The 17,472-nt window shown below is 37.6% G+C and overlaps 1 protein-coding gene across 21 annotated transcripts in view; it reads right to left on the bottom strand.

Moving 5' to 3' along the window:
* Positions 1 to 17,472, bottom strand: part of R3HDM1 (R3H domain containing 1) — a 94,678-nt gene that overhangs the window by 10,927 nt on the left and 66,279 nt on the right. For 14 of the 21 annotated variants that reach the window (XM_052792751.1, XM_052792750.1, XM_052792757.1 and 11 more), the window contains 8 exons: positions 16,809 to 16,963; positions 15,228 to 15,329; positions 11,303 to 11,563; positions 10,681 to 10,801; positions 5,550 to 5,704; positions 4,827 to 4,975; positions 2,467 to 2,570; positions 1,671 to 1,838 (listed from right to left, as the gene is read on the bottom strand). In XM_052792751.1, the coding sequence (XP_052648711.1) occupies positions 1,671 to 1,838; positions 2,467 to 2,570; positions 4,827 to 4,975; positions 5,550 to 5,704; positions 10,681 to 10,801; positions 11,303 to 11,563; positions 15,228 to 15,329; positions 16,809 to 16,963 (1,215 nt within the window). The remainder of the gene's footprint in view (positions 1 to 1,670; positions 1,839 to 2,466; positions 2,571 to 4,826; positions 4,976 to 5,549; positions 5,705 to 10,680; positions 10,802 to 11,302; positions 11,564 to 15,227; positions 15,330 to 16,808; positions 16,964 to 17,472) is intronic. The other 7 variants (XM_052792762.1, XM_052792770.1, XM_052792772.1 and 4 more) reach the window with 5 other exon arrangements.

The following is a 17,472-nucleotide window of genomic DNA, read 5'->3' as shown; positions in this document are numbered from 1 at the left end:
GATGTACCAGACAAACATCCATATACACACTACATTTTACACATGAAAATTGGTTTAATTTTAATTTTATGCATATATTTATAAATATTAAAAATTATACTTACATCTTACTGTTTTGTAATATTACAGTATTTTATTCTGCAGCACTCTGGCATGCTTTTTTGACTTATCTCTGTTCTGTGAGAACTGAACACCCAACAAAAACATGCTTGTCTTTTGAAACCATCTACAGCACCATTTCTAAAAAAGTGTCACAATCTGAAAATGCTGTTTAAACGGCAAAAGAAAACTTTCTACATGCAGAAAAACTTGTTCTTTCTACTACTTCTAGTTCCACAGCATTTCAGTAAATGAAAATAAATGGAATTCTTTGCCTAAACAAGAATCCTGACAAAATGAAGCATCATAGAACACGTAACTCAGTTTGCAGACACTTTATCACCTGTCAAAACCCATGAGAAGGGAAACCCAGAAGAAATCCTTGAAAGGCTTCCCAGATTTGCAGTCTGGTCCTCTTAACTTTTTCAAATGAAGAGAAAAACAACTCTGCTGGTTGTCTGCTTATATCCTCATTGTCCTTACCTCAGCAGCCTTGACTCATCATTTCAGTATTACTCACCAAAAAGCATGCTTTTCTTTCTCTCAAAATTTGTCCTATGTCATAGAGGCCTTCCCCCTTCCCCAAACTTCTTTAAATTGCTTAAGAGGTTTAAGAGGTTTGAACCAGGCCTTCAAAACTGCATAAAACCAGCACTTCCAGGATAGATTAGGAGAATAGAAGAACAAACTAGCACGAGACCAATTTCAGACATCCTGAAATGACAGTCTTCCAGAACTAAAGCCAAACACACTTGAAGCAAAATCGAAACAAAACCAAACCTGCCCGTGAACTGTAATACACTGCTAATCCAGCTATCTTGCCACTTAACCGCATGTTATCTATTTACTAATAAACAGGCTCTAAAAATATCTTGAAAGATAAATGTTTGTAAGAAACACCACATCTGTAGTGGAATCTAGGTCATTGACGCAGGGGGTGTTTAATCTATTGCTTGCTTGCTAAATACTGAGGTAGCAGTATTTGAGATTACCCTTTTTTGGCCAACCAAACCTTGAACATATCAAATTCCCTATTGGTAAAATAAAGACAGTACTGCTATGATCACAGGATCATTCTATAACCTCGTTTGGAGGCTAAGCCTGGTGCTTTTCCTTTCCTGACCAGTCCATCAATTTTATGGTTGGAAATTGAGAGGTTTAAGTGTTTGGATATTAACATTTATAAACATTTCATGGATACGACAAGGTCTATGTCACCACTGTTGTCACACAGCATTGAGGCTGCTATTTATACACCACTTAAAAATCATCCAAATATTCTGTAGATCAAAACATTCCGAACCCAACTTAAGTGCTTCTGCTAAGCGACACTTATCTGCTGAAGGCTGCCTCCCGGCTGCCCCCGTGAAGCTGGCTATTGTTTCACTTAAGTTCCAAGTTGTCATTTTAAGTTACAGTAACAGCAATCCAGATGAAGAATTACAAAAAAAGTAGTTGGAGAGACGGCACTCAAGTTGCAGCTGTTCTAGCAGTTAGCCATGAAGTCAATCTGATAATTTACAACAGATTCTAGACAGAATGGCTTAGATGAAAATCCCAATAAAATATACCTTTTATTGGCTGCATGATGGAAAGACCAGTGGGTGAACTTTTACATGATGAGGGTGGAGACACTATGCTGTAGTGCACAATGGAAGCAGCCTGTTGTGGCTTTAACTTTGATGAAGGTGGCAATAATGTAGGAGGTGATGGCTTCTGACTTGAATGGTTGCTATAAACTACGAAAGTAAAAGCAGTAAATAAGGCTACCATAAAAACAAAACCAAAACACCCGACACAGCTTTGGAGTATCTCATTTGGCTTTTCAGCAGGTCAAAAAGCTACCTCTCTTCTCTGTCCAAACCCAGAACACTTACAGTTTTCACCCTCTTCTCAGGAACTCTTAAGGAAATTGCTACTGCTACTCCATGAAGTGAAATCTAGAATGCTTCTTGAGTAGAAGAGCCAAGTATACTGCTTCCAAAACGTACCTTGCTTGTTCTATCAAATGAAAACCCAAACCGCAACATTTTCAGACCCATGTAGCTATTCAGGAAAAGATGAAAGTCATTCTGCTGACAACGTATAGTTCCCATGTCTGTATCAACTCACAAGCAGACATGCAAGGCATTATGATGTACGTTACTGAATTCTAAGAAAGTAACTTAAGAGCTTTCAATGATAAACAAATTGAGATGTCAAGTTAACCTGCCTCCAATATAACTTCAAAAACAGAACACAGAAGGAAATATAGTACAGTAGTTAATTCTAAATCAAACCATTAATAGCAAACATCCAATCACCCAGCATAATAATAGCTAGACATTTTGGAAGTCTTATAAAAAAAAACAACTTTATCCCCCCAACCTGCACACTGCTGTCCTTGAAGCTGCTGTGAGCTGCATGGTGATGATGTTCTAGGAAACTGTATCTGCTCTGATCCAGGAGGCTGCAAATATCCTACTGATGAACTGTAATAATAATAATAAAAAAAAAAAGAACATGACTAACAGGCATTTATGCTACACTCATTTATTTAATCATGACTGCCACATTTGCTGTCTACACGTACTGCAAATCGCTGAGATGTTGTTAATTTTAAAATCGATAATATTCCCACCTACCCCCAAATCTACTCATACTTCAGAAAACTGAAGTTTCACATCTCTTCCTTGGCAAAAACTTATGCCCTGCATACACTAAGAAGCTGTACTAATTCACCTATTTTGATATACTATTTTTGTGTCAATAGTGCTGTATCAGTATAAAAACATGTAGATTAATAATAATAAAAAGAGAATTTGTTGTCTTGCCCAATTAACTAGAATTAACTCTCAGTTAAATGATCACCATAGAACCTGCCATGGGGATTTCAGATGCAGTCCCTCAGCTGGAAGCTGGCCCATGCAGCTGAGCCAGCTCATTCAGCACACCACATGAGCACACCTCTGCTTCAGTCTAAAGTAACACAGCTTAAAGAGATGATTGCCTTTACCAAATAGGCTGTGGGAAAAGGAAGATGACTCAAGGAGATAAACCACCTTTCATTTGTTTGTAATATGTAGGAAAAGGATAACTTTAAAAGTTCATTTCTGCCAGGTATTTTTCGGGGCAATCAGGGGAAAAACAGGGAAGTAACAGACATAGGCAAATTCTATCATACCACTAACTGCTCATACTGCTAGAGCCAGAACAATCAGAATGGTGCCTATAGAATCCTGTACTTCATTTCTGTACTAATAGATAAAGTAAACATTCTGAGGGAATAAGAAAAAAAAATACTTTATTACTTCAAATTGTGGAGGAAAAGTAGCTGTAATCCTGTTAGACTTACCATTTTTACTTATGTTGTCACAAGAAGTTTGTTCCATCCTTTGTCCCACAGTTCAATTATATAATTTTAATTTAAAGATTCCTTTCCATTAAAGCAGACAAGACTCAGTGAAAACTAAACCAGATGGTTTTATATCTGCATGGGATGTGTGCTCTCACACAGCTTTTCATCTGTCTACTGATTATAGTTTTCAATAGTGACCTGTATGTTTGAGACTATTCAGTTCCTGCAGAACAGTATTCTGGTTTCCTTGTCAAAGTGCTGCAACAGAACTATTTTGATAAAAGCAAGATGCTGTCATTAGTTGCTAGTCTGCTCTGAATTCCTAACAAATGTTTCCCTGTTCAAAAGAGAGGGACATTCTAAATGACACAAAAGATCAAGCAACAAAACTTCCTTCAAAAAAGTCTGGGTTTATGTCTACGTATGACTTCATTGAACCTCAAATAGAACTACAGACGAAAAGGATAAAAAGAACCTTCAGATACAAAGAATAATAATTCAGATTTAAGTAGATTAAGCCACGCAGCGATGACACAAATACTATTTAAGTCTCTGCACTCACAAAAGGATGAAGCAAGCTTCATACTGTTGCTGCTTGTTAAAAGCTGCAAGCAAGGTATTTTTAAATGGTGCACATTTGTAAGTTCAAAAAACTAGAGAAAGAAAAACTTGTTACAAGCATTAATCCTAATTAATACTTTTAGGTATCTTCCTATCTGTTCTCTCAACAAATACTCACATTGTGCTGGGGACACAGATGTATACACAGGGAGGTCTGTACATGTAGACCAATTTGCTGTTACCAAGGTAGGTAAAAAAAAGCCAGTTATTTACCAAACAAAAGCCGAGCATAGGAAAAAGTTCCTATACTTGTTTCATAGCCAGCTTTGTGCCAGCAGGCCTCGTTAGCAGCACAGACAAATTAAGCTGAGCTCCTTCCCGACAAAGCTCCGAAAAAGGCAGTCAGTCAGTCTTTTTCTGGGATTCAAATTCTCTTTTCTCTACACCTTATTAAAGTGGTATCTTTGACAAAACCAAATGAGTATGGATAGTCATCTTAAATGTTACTGCAAAAAGGCATTGCTACTGAACATGCTGGTGTTTCACGTGTAAGAAAAGGAACGCAGAAAACTTAAGATGTGGAACTGTAGTAAAGTATTGCTGAAAGTGATATGGAAACAATGTTCTCCAGTCTAACCTGTACCTCCCAATTACAGCAGTACTGGTTGTTTCAGTTAATTGCATAAGAGCAAAAATAAATAGATAATAAAGTGTCTGTAAGTCTGCCTTTAAAATACATTTTAATATATGCAATACTATAGCAAATCCTGTCAGTTACAAGGCAATTAAGCCTAGTTGCTGAGAAATCAAATAACTGAGTTAAACTCACCTTAAATTATTCTGTTGACCTGATGGAATGACACTGTAGTAAACTGGCATTCCTGTTGTGGGTAATCCTTGATTTGATTGACTGGGAATTATAACAGGCTGTTGATATGTCTGCGGGGGCACTGCTTGGGAACCTTGAGGCACCGAAACCTAAAATTGAGACCACATTACAATTTTTTTTCTGCAGACAATGTTTCTTTCTGCCTCTTAACCATCACCTAGTTTATATAAGATTTTTTTAAGAAAACAGAAACTGAAAGATGTGCTGGAGTTCTCTAAATCCAGAAGACTAGTGATAACAGTAGTTGAAATAATAGTGCTTTATTAAAAAAACCCAAAACTTATCTTCTTCCCCCAAAATGGAAATGTCGGTTCCAAGCGACTCCATCAATTAACAAAAGAGATTTTCTCTATAATAGAAAGTGGGGTGGTGGGGGAAATCTTACGCGCTTTTTCTTCCCCATCCTCTGAATTGCAATTAACACAGCACTTGGCCTTCAACAGGACTAGAACTTCTACATATGTGACAGATTTTCTTCTTCCTGCAATTGTGGGTTTTTTTGTTTGTTTTTTAATTTCTGTCCCCAAAGTCACCTTTGACACCTGCTTGCAGCTTTCTACCATTTACAAAGCAATGCACTTAAAATAAAATAATAATAATAATAAAAAGATATCACTCAAACATGCAGAAGAATGGTTGGAAAGTTAAGACTAAATTACCCACCTGATAAGATGGCACTGAAGGATATGGAACAATCACACCCTGAATTTGATTCCCAACGTTGTTGTGTTGGCCACTGACCAGATTTTGATTCTGAGACTGCTGAACTCCGACTAAACCCTGGTAGTTTTGCTGCTGGTTAGGCAAAACCTGGTAACCTGAAATTATACATTTAAGTCTTATTTTGAAATAATGAACACATTTTATACACAGTTGCCTATGTGAAAATGTATGTGTAGCATTTTCCAATGGCTTTTTAAATCTGGCAACTTCATAAGAGTTGAACTCATCATGCATATAAAAAGAAGACAACATTTAAATTAACAGATTTATTCATTTGGATCCAGCATGAAATACTTACTATACATACTATTTGCAATGCTGCTCTCACATGCTTGCAATATTTACTTACACTCTGAGTTACATGCATTAACACCTTGATTTGATAGGTAAAAGCTGAAAGCATTTGAACAAAGCATGCTAGATAGTATCAAAACCAATTAATTGTCTATTATTATGAACAAGGCCATTCTAGGTACTTTAACTTTGAAATTCTAGTTACGTTAAATTCTGCTAGTACCTCAGGTGCCCTAGCGATGAGGGCATCTTGACTATGATTCGAAACCGAATCACACTTTAAGAAAATTTGTGTAAGGCACATGTGCAAATCTTTTTAAAAAGGGCAATTTCTACTGAAATCTGTAATGCTAAAAACAACTGGGAACTGAGAAAAATCTTGCAGGTAAAAGCCATGTTCATATACAGTGGAAGACAAGTTATATTCAAAGTTATCTTGGGGAAAAAAAGATTTTCATATTCACCCCTCTACAGTTGTAGTGCCTCTACAACAATTTATTATTGCTTAAACTGGTATCCTCTGCTAACTTCCAAAAATGGCCTAAAAAACCTCCAAACCCCCCAAAAAAACAAAACCAAAAAAACCCCTAAGCGTGAGTGCCAAACAGGAAATCTGTGCATTTATTAGGTCCAACCTTAGCCTCCACTTTATTTATTTTTATTTTATTTTTTTTTATAAAGCGTATAGTAGGTAACTGCTACCATGATCAAAACACATGCAGAACACAAGTAAAGTTCTTTTTGTCATATTCTGTTATACAGGTATGTGCTACTTACCACATCAGCAAAAAACCATCACTATCAGTGTTTCTGAGACAAAGCCAGTTATCGCTCCAGAGTAACAAAACTGGGCTTGTCAAGATGCACTGACGGCAAGAAGAGTCTGTATTTAACTTGGACACATTCACATTCTACTGACCTTGACATTCCCCATGCTCCCTACCTTGGTATGGAACTATAAAGAAGCAAATATAGCTGCAAAAACTCACGTGGATTTTTTTTTAAACTGTGTTTAAAAAATTGCACAGTCTATTTTGAAAATAAGTCAGTTAACATGAAACACTTTCTTTTGTAAACAAAACCCACCAATGTTCATTGATTACATACATACAGTGTACAATGAACATTGCGAATTAACAGCCTCAGCTGGCTGTCTCTATAGAAATTGCAACAACAAAGACTAAAAGACTGCTAATATAATCAACTATTGCTTCAGAAAATTAAAGAGAAGAAGGTTCAGTTTGTTAAAACCAAGAGAGCTATTCATTAGAAATGCACAACACACTATAAATATATTCAGAGTCGTATACAAAATTTCAGAACAATGCATGCTTGAATTAGGATTAGTAATTAGAATTTTTAATAACTCTTAAGTTTGAACTGTGCACAAAAATCCATCTCATATCCGTAATAAACAAAATGCATAAATGTACTTTGCTACGAAATGATCTATGGCACCTAAAAAGCAGCAGAATGTGAAGTTGCGGTATATGAGAGATCCAATCAATACATCTGCAACCTAAACCCCTAATTTCCCAGAAATTGCAATGTAGCTGCGAATATTTTTCAGCTTTTTCTGGCACTTCCGGAGACATACATGATCAATTTTGCAAGGAGAGAGAACTGGAATGACATAAATTGACTGCCAAGAAGGTTCCCCACAGCGTTCCAAAGAATGCTCTATTTTTAGCTTCACGATTTCACCTCTGCATAGAGAGTGGTCTGACAGAAATGCAGCACTCAGCAGAAAACCCACACCTGCCGTAGCAGATTGTCTCATTACACAGAAATCCTCTGAAACAGTAGATAAAAAAAGAAGCATGCTTCTTAATATTTACATAATTAAAAAGAAATCAATGTTAATATAAGAGAAGTTAACTTACAGAATATAGAAATACATTTTCTGAATAACACACTAAGAGTGAGAAACAGCCTTTATTCAAGAACAGAAAAGCAAGTACAATCACTTGGTTAACAAGCTATGAGTATAGCTTGATTACAACTATTACAACTGCTTGATTACAACTATTACAACTACAGCTATTATTGCAACTGTAATAGTTTTATCCCTGGCCATTGTGAAGCAGAAGCTAGTTGGACTTTAGCTGATGTTCCTACAGTAATTGTAGTTCAGATAAGATTTTTAATCAACCTCTAAGTTAGGTCTCATGGTAACTGGGCCCTTATTATCATGGCAATCGGAAATGCCGCCTTCTTAAAGAGAGTTTTCTTCTCCCAATATCTTTTGGGCAACCGAAGCATTTTTATTAAAAGTGAACGCCCTAAATATTTCACCTGAAACCCCTTTAAAAAGGAAGCCAGGAAGCAGCTGAAAAAGAGACCGGTTCACTGTGAGAAATGTAAACCTCTCAGACAGTGTTACGGCCCCGAATCCAACAGCTCATAAATAAAGTCAGGCCACTCCATATTATTAAACCAGAAGTGGCTTCAGTTGCCATGCTCTCAGCAGCTGTCATCTTTTATCTAAATTTGTGTTTGGAAAGTTATTTCACAGTTAGTAATCACTTTATAAGAGGAATAAAACCCACAGCTTTTGTGTAATACAGGACTTGTCAATTCTCACTTTTGACCGGACACATTGCTATACTGCCCAAGTAACATGCTGCCTTTTGTCTCAAAAACAGCCGTTGCTAATAAGCATCAACCATCTCGGATGTAGCTTTATGTCAACTTAATACAAATATTTACGGTTTAAAATAAATCTACAAGAGAGATAATTTCAAAATACACCATCTCGTGAGCAGTTCACAGAACAGAAAACATGACGTGGAACCTTCCATCTCTAGAATGCCGACTCAAATTTGCCTATAAAGCAGTAAATGAGAGCCAGCAATGGCTAGGTAGCGATTTGGAGATTTTGAGTTAAACACTAATTATGCAGTTGCTAGTAAAACACTTCTCTCTACCATTAGTGCTAGTAAACACCAAGTAACCAAACAGGACTGAATGGCATTATTGGCTGGACCACCCCTTCACTACTTAAACATGATCCCTTGATGTCAGGGTTACAGGTACAAAGTACATTATCAAAGCAGTAAAGTAGCTGTCTGCACAGCTTGCTCGTTTTATTTCTTCTAGGACATAGAGGGAGATTTTAGCTACTGATGCCTTTCACCCTGTCCACATTACAGGCAGTGAAATTCAGTTAAAATGTAAAGAGCTAAAATCATACAAGAAAGAAACTTACTTACCTAACAGCAACCGATTCCTCCCTTTGCATCTTGGTGCTGATGCACCGTCACCCCATGCTTTCAAATTCAGATTGTTTAGCTACATACATACACTGGGCTCTCTCCGATTTAGAGAGTGTGTGTGCTATTCACAGAGGGCGTCCCCAAAAATGGGGAAGTAACCCCAGTTGAGCCTCAGACTTTTTGCTATTAAGTAGTCTAGGTATTAAAAATTCTGAGGAAGGAAAGCAGGTTGTATAACACAGTTGAATAACGCATCTTTAAACGCCAGTGGATAAAACAAGTTGCAAAAACCAGTAGTTTGTTTTCCTTTGAAAAAAAATGTCAATATACTTTCACTTCTGAAAAGTGGTGATCTATGTGCAGCAAGCAGGTACTAACAATACTTTATAAAATGATCTGACAACCCTACCATAAGTGGGCATCACATCTTCATGATTCTGCAATGAAATAATCCCGTGTAAACTTGTGAACTGAACCCCTGAATAACAACTTCAAGTGTTGCTGCTATTGGAGCACTTCCTAAAAGAACTACAGAAGAGGGAACCATCCCTCTCTTCCAGGCTACTTCATAGAACAGCTATAAAGAAATCCAGTTCATATTTGTAAAAGCTCATCTTTCATCCTATTTCTGTAGAGCAACACATAGTTGGGGGTGGGGGAAGAATTAAAAATCTTTCTTCCTGAAGGAAACTCAAAAAGGACACTAAGTGTAATGTATTCAACTAAGACATGGTATAAAAGCCTGATTTTTAAGGGTCTCTGCCTCCAAACATCACTAGTTACTTCTGAAAGTTTTGACTGTGAGTCAAGATATTACTGAGAAGTGAATTTGTTTCAGGAATCCAAACCTTACTGAAAAAGTCATAACGGTATTTTTAAGTACAGATGATCAGAATAATGGTAGCTACAGTTACAATTTGTAAGGAAAAAAAGACAATAGGAAAGAAAGGAGACAGAAATACAGCTTGATAACATTCATAGAAAGGTAACTCAGAAGCAGTTGAAATGTCATTACTAAAAATGGAAGGAGCAGAAAACTAATTCTAACCACTTAAGTCTCATTATATATTCTATTCAATACCCAGATACCTTTAATCATAGGACAGAAAGACAAAACAGTATCACCAGTATCTTATGCACAGCACTCTTTTCATGCCACAACATCTAATATTAGTATCTTTTGTTTAGAACTTTAAGGTACATCTCTGCAATGTTACATCATTTAAAGGTACTAATTCATCTTACTTTGCGAATTACTAAAAAGTTAGCATCTAAGTTACAAGTTTTTTAAATTATTCAGTTCTAAACTAAAAAAAAAAAAAAAAAAGCATTATCCTATAATTAAAGTTACAGCATGAGCCACTCATAGTAATGGCTCAAATCTAAAGTTTCACGAACAACTAACTCAGATTTTTTTCCCACCTTAGCCTAGTTACACTTTGCATCCCATATTTGAACTTCAACCTTATTTGAAATTTTACAGCAAAATAAGTTTAAAAAGCAAAATCAGGAGAAAACGTACAGAAAGTATTCTAACAAAATGCTGAAAGAGTTCAACAAACCTGTCTGCTGTCCAGGCTGTGCTAATGGTTGGTTTTGCTGTGTGTTGTAATGGACAGAAACAGGTCGGTATTGTTGACTGGAGTGCGGATACTGATTGGGGGTACAATAACAAGCTGGCATCTAAAAATGAACAACAGTTAAAGAGATTCACTACCTGCAAGTTTCTAGAAGGCAGACATCTAAATGCAAAAACAATCATATGATAAAAGAAAGATGTAAAAGTTATTAAAAGGTGCAACTAATGTTAAATAGTTTCGCAATTAAAAAATACTTACACTACATAAATTCCCTCTTTAACAGCCAATTTCTTCTACTTTCAATGTAGAAGTAACAATTCCCAGTTTCCACAAAGAAACATCTGAGACACTAGAAAACTATGCAGAATGTGAGTTTTACCAGCTACAGGTAAATAGGAAAACCTGGGTGATTGTTGCTCCTCACATAAACTGAAGTCATTCATTTCAAAGCACATAAGGCAGAAAAAAACCCCCAACCCCAGAATAAATGCACGCAGCTGCAATTTAACAGGGAGCCCCACACCATACAAAAAGCTCAGTAATAAAACAGCACGATCAGTTGTTAAATACAGCTTGTGGGAGAATGGAAACGGAGCCACTGTACCTGTGGCACAGGTTGCTGCATATATCCCTGCTGCTGGAGTACTTGCTGGTTGACGGGGTGGCTAGCTGTCGAGTAGCCGGGAGCAGAAACTGGTTGGCCGGAGGGTGGTGGAGGTGGAGCAGCTGCGATGATATAACCAGACTGCTGTGGGGGCTGGAGGACTACAGTGGACTGGAACATAGCAGTATGAGGTTCAGCTGGATCAGCGGGTGGCTGACGGGCAAGACTCATATGGCTAAATTGTGATCCTAAGTTGTCTTGCTGTAATAGTTAAACAAAGGAAAAATTACATTCACAAACGTACCTTCAACAACAAAAAGGAATAAAATAGCCAAATATCTCAGTAAGTTTCAGATACGCATGTCTCAGATTACTGTGCATTAGCAACATCAGCCAAAGAACAACAGGAAAGAACAAAATGGAACACGGCAGTAGATTATCTTCAGGGCTGACAGCAGGAGAGAACATCCACAGTCACTAGAGACTTCATTCATTTCACTGCAAATATTTGATTTTTGGATTACATCTGCCTCTATCTACTTATTATAAGAATTCAATTGTCAAAAATAAAGTCAGAATTTGTGTCACTAACATTTTCTGATTGGACTCCAAAGCTTGAGTGAAAACATCTAACCCCAGTTAAAACAGCAGAAGGCATTAGTATTGCTAAAGTAATTTTTGGTTTTAAGAACTGAAGTTAATGAGGCTCTAATCCCAAATAATGGAGGTACATTCCTCTAACTTAGCATTATACTACATGCAAGGATTAATTTTTTTTAGCCTGAAATCAAGTAACAGCTGCAAGAAATGTATTCTAGTGGTTACCTACTATCTGTATTTTATGAACATCTGAAACTATGATACTGATTGCACTGAGCACTCCAGCAGTTCTGTGAAATTTGAGCTTGGGGTTAGTGATAGAAGTTTCCTTCTCTTCACAAGCAATTCAGCATCAAATTATCAACAACCTGGAAATTAGAAGTGATCACCAGTATTGTACTTTTTTGCTAATCAGGAAGATCTGGTTCATACTTCAAAAGTGGACTCTCCAAACATGGAGGAACATTAAAAATATTTTAAGACCACTTGATCTTCTCTTAGATCATCCTGAAGAAGATAGGAGTTAATCAAGACAGAGTAAGTGCAAGCTCTGTCTTTTACTGATTAGCTACGTTCACATTTTATGATGAACTTTTATAATTCCCAGGCTAAAGATATTCTTAATTACCACTGGAAATATGAATTTGCACCTGAAACTTTATTTAGAATAAATAAAAAAATAAAATAAATTTAAAAGCTCTATTTTCATTAGATCAACAATCTAACTATGACTTTGGCATTTCACTCTTTAATGATGCCTATTAACGTAACTGGAATGCTCTTCTACATTGGATTTTACATACTGCTTTTTATAATACCTGGTTTAGAGAAGAGATACTGATACTTAATTATGAGTTAATATTACCTCTAAAAATGTCCAAAGGATAAACCCAAGGAATACACATTTATTTCTGTTACACTACCAATATGAGTAAATTCTGATCCAGTCAGTTTGTCCTACAGTGATATGTGTAGTACAAGCATGGTTAACCACTGAAACACGGTATTAACAATAAACGGATAAAGCAAACTTTCCTGGTATCAACTACAGATGCGTTGCATTTAGATTATGAACCAAGACCATCAATCCTTTTCACTATGTTACTTTAGTTACCATCAGCAGGAATAAATTTTTGAAACTGCCAGCACACTTAGTATTTGAACCCATTTCCTGAATGTGAAATGCTTTGAAATTATGATAAACCTGGAAGGAGTTTCATTCTCTAACAACCATATACCTGACAATGACTGTGAATCATAGCATAGAGACACCTGAACTAGCTGCTACTAACAGCAATTTAGTCATATGCTAAACTTGCATTGGAAGCTCACATTGGTTAATTAACCATTCTCGTTTCATTACTAAGGAGATAAGTTATACTGACTGCAGTCCACACGTATTCAAACTCTAAAATAACAGGAGAAACAATATCACTAGTAACAAAACACCCTCCATGAGAAGTGCAATTCCTTTTAGAATTGTATACCTAAAGCACAGATAACAGTTACAATATAGTTTTAATTATATCCAGACTACTGAATTCAGATAAATCTGTATCTCTTATTAGAAGACATTTCTGATTAATGTTGAAAATAATAACAAAATAAAAACTCTGAATACATACTAAAATAGCTATTGTATAACACTGTTGTGGGTTAACCTTGGCTGGCTCCTAGGTGCCCACCAAGCCACTCTATCATTCCCCCATCCTTAGCAATACAGGGGGAGAAAATAAGATGAAAAGCTCATGGGTCAAGAAAAGGACAGGGAGATCGCTCGCCAATTACCATCACAGGCAAAACAGACCCAACTTGAGGAAGATTAATTTAATTTATTGCCAATCAATAACAGAGTAGGATAGTGAGAAAAACAAAACTAAAACCAGCTTCCCCCAAGCCCTCTGCTTCTTCCCAGGCTCAACTTCTCTCCCAACTCTTCTACCTCCTCCTCCGAGTGTTGCAGGGGGATGGGGACTGGGTGTTGTGATCAGTTCATACACCTTGTTCCTACTGCTCCTTCTTCCTCCCACTCTTCCCCTGCTCCAGTGTGGAGTTCCCACGGGTTACAGCCCTTCCCACAGACTGCAGCAGTTCTTCACGAACTGCTCCAGCGTGGGTCCCTTCCACGGGCTGCAGTCCTTCAGGAACAGACTGCTCCAGCATAGGCTTCCCACGGGGTCACAAGTCCTGCCAGCAAACCTGCTCCAGCCTGGGCTCCTCTCTCCACAGCTCCTACCCTCCGTTGGGCCACAGCTTCCTTCAGGGCATCTCTGCCTGCTCTGGTGTGGGATCCTACATGGGCTGCAGGGGAAGAACCTGCTTCACAATGGTCTTCTCCACAGGCTGCAGGGGAATCTCTGCTCCAGCACCTGGAGCACCTCCTCCCTTTCCTCCTTCTGACCTTGGTGCCTGAAGAGTTCTTTCTCACTCCTCTCCCTCACAGCTGCTGCACAGCGTTTTTCACCCTTTCTCAAATACATTATCAGAGATGCCACCAGCATCGATGACTGACTCAGCTTTGGGCAGCACAGGGTCAATCTTGGAGCTGCCTGAAATTGGCTCTGTCCGACATGGGGGCAGCTCCTGGTCTCTTCTAGCAGAAGCCACCCCTGCAGCCCCCCCACTACCAAAACCTTGCCACATAAACCCAACACAAACATGTATTCATTAGAGTATCAGAGCAGTCTGGGGAGTTGGGAAGCCTCAATTTTTTGACCTGGACCCAAGGCAGAAACTGAACTAGGATAACTCTTCCCCTTTACTAGGTTTCAGTTTCAATTTGTGTGTGTGCGTGGGTGGGTTGTTTATTTGTTTTGGTTTTTAAACACAAAAGACTTAGATATTTCATTTCCAGCTTCTATTTATTAAACAAGGGATGTTAATGAAGTAGGAGTGTTAAGACTTCTGGCAAAGAGGCTAGAAAAAGGTAACCTCAAAAACCAGAACAGCTGATCCCTCAAAATGTATTAGGGTTCAGCAGAAGAAAGAGCAGACAAAGAAACAATGAGAAAGGATGGGAAGAGGTTAATCCAGAGACATAAAAAGGTACTGACTGGCTAACAAAACAATAACATTGAAAAGCTGTTCCTTTACAAAGGCAAATAATAGGTATAGCCTTAATTGTATAAATTTTTGCTGAACTTGAAATAAACACATTAAAATCTCAGGAACTATTTTTCCCCCACTCAGGTAATATTTCACTGTGATTGAAAAGCTAGCCAGTCATTACGCTGGTATCACACACCACTTACAAACAACCAAGCAAAGGTCAGCATCCACTAAAGATTAACCCGTGCAGAGAGGAGATGAACAGAAGGTGTAATACCACAGAATATTGCTGTGTAGAGGAGACTGGCAGGAGCGGGGGTGGATAAGAGACTGCAGAGTACTGAACAGGCTGGGAAGAAGGCTGCAGAGGCCGCATAGGCTGAAGAAATAACAGGTTTATAAACATGGTTAACATCAGAGTAAGAGAAGTGAAAACAAAGTCAAAGTCTTTTGTAATAGGAAAAAGCAACTATGCTCCATTACCAGAAAGGGAATGGATACTTCTTTTTTTAAGCTCAAGACTGCATAGAATTAAAACAGAAGTAATTTTCAATATCTCAAGTCTCCCAACACAAATACGTTTGCTTTATTTGTTGTACATTATATTAGCTATAAGTCAGCAAATTGCTTCTGTTTAACATTTACTGTTTCTTTTAGAGATTTTTTTTTGAAATTATAAAAACTACACATGCATTCTAAATACAAGTTGTTTCAAAGCATCTAAAGACAGAATGAATTTACTACTAACCACAGATTAAAACATCTTACTTTCACTTATTCAACAGTACTAAAATATTTTTTCTAGATTGTGGTTATCTGAATATCAGAGAGGTATCATTGCTGCTAACATTTCGGGCAGGTTCAACTCCAGTATCCATTGAGAAGGCAACCATAGAAGTAGTAAAGAATTTGTGAAGAAAACTGCAAATACCACATACACACTTCTGTAAACTAGACAGGGAGAAAGAGTACAAATGAGCCTTTTTCAAAACAGACCATCTACACTGTGGCATATGCAGGTATCCTGAACAGAAGATTTAAACAGGGAAAGTGAACAAAGATAAAGGTTTAGATGAAGTTCTATAAATAACTTTTTGATGAAATTTGAGAACAATTTGAAAATACCACAGGAGACTATAGCCAGTAGCTTGGTGCCTGAAATAGCTGCTGTGAAAAGAGGTAGAGCCCTCCCTTCTCCTGCCCATATGCACTCTTTGCTTTTCTTTTCGTCTCCTTCAAGGGCTGAGGTCATCTTTAATCTGGCCTATTTCACTAAATTCCTCTTGTACAAGACGAGGATAAAATATATCCTGTACTTCAGCGTGCAGGTTTTGTGAGTAGAGCAAGCCAAAGTGCTACTAAAGCGGCGTTCATACTCTACCAGTCCTAAGCTACCTCTTTTGTGCCATGAGTACTGCTTGTGCAGTACAGCCCAAGAATTCATCTGGCTGAAAAATAACCTTAAGACAAGGTGACAAAGATTTCAGATGGATTAACTCTCTTCCCAGATTGCTAACTGTATTAGTGTTAACGTCAGGGTTAACAACACAGCGTGACTAAGGATGAAGGCAGAGCCTCTTTTCCAGAGCAATCTAGGCTTGGGATGTTCTTGATACTGTAACATTTTCATACTAAAATATCTTCTGTATTTTTAAGAAAAGGCTGCCTACCGTGTTCAGTTATTAGCAGAACTGATAGTTCTGAGGACTGTGGGGGAAAAGTCCAGTTACCTGTACCTGTGTAGCTATTACTTCTTAACCTATGCTTCAGCAGAACAAACCTACTGATCCCTTGTTATCAGACAGCAATGTGACAGTATCAGTGATCAATACAAGGATCATGTATTTGACATGTGCACCTGTGAGAGGATGTGGTTAGCTGCTGGCTGTTGCTGAGGTGGTGTGGGAAGAGGTGGCTGTTGCGGAGGTCCAGGCACTTGGGTCCTAACAGGTTGCTGAGGCATAGGAGGATTGTACACAACTGGAGTGCCATCTGGATTAAGGAATGGCTGACCTGGTGAGTTGAAAGAGAACAAACACAACCAAATGACAACCAGCTACATCATCTAAGTTTGGAGAAAATAAAGACAAATGTATTTACAGTAGGCAAAATGAATAAAACACTAAAAATTTGAAAATAAGCGATCATACTGTTTTATATGACAGATTTATGCCAAATCCCCACAACTACATTTATAATAGCAATGACTAAACAGGCCTCACTTGAGAAACTACATGCAGTTAAAAACCAAAACATTTAAGGTAAACAAAGATACCCCACTCTTTACTTAGTGAACACAGATAAATATTTGCTGTATCCTGCTTGTCCTGAAAACTCATTTTTAATTAAGTGGATTGAAAAGGGCAGGAGTAATAAAGGAAAACCCTACTAAAAATACTATTTTAAGGACCTTTTAAAAGGCAATTAAACGAATCTCCATTAATCAGTTTGAGCACTAATCAGAACACAGGAGAGCTTAAAGGCAAATATTTTAAAAAATATATACAAAGCAGTGGCTGCAA

This window comes from Harpia harpyja, chromosome 7, assembly GCF_026419915.1.
Source record: "Harpia harpyja isolate bHarHar1 chromosome 7, bHarHar1 primary haplotype, whole genome shotgun sequence".
NCBI classification, from domain to species: Eukaryota; Metazoa; Chordata; class Aves; order Accipitriformes; family Accipitridae; genus Harpia; species Harpia harpyja.
This window is presented reverse-complemented; position numbering and strand designations above follow the sequence as displayed.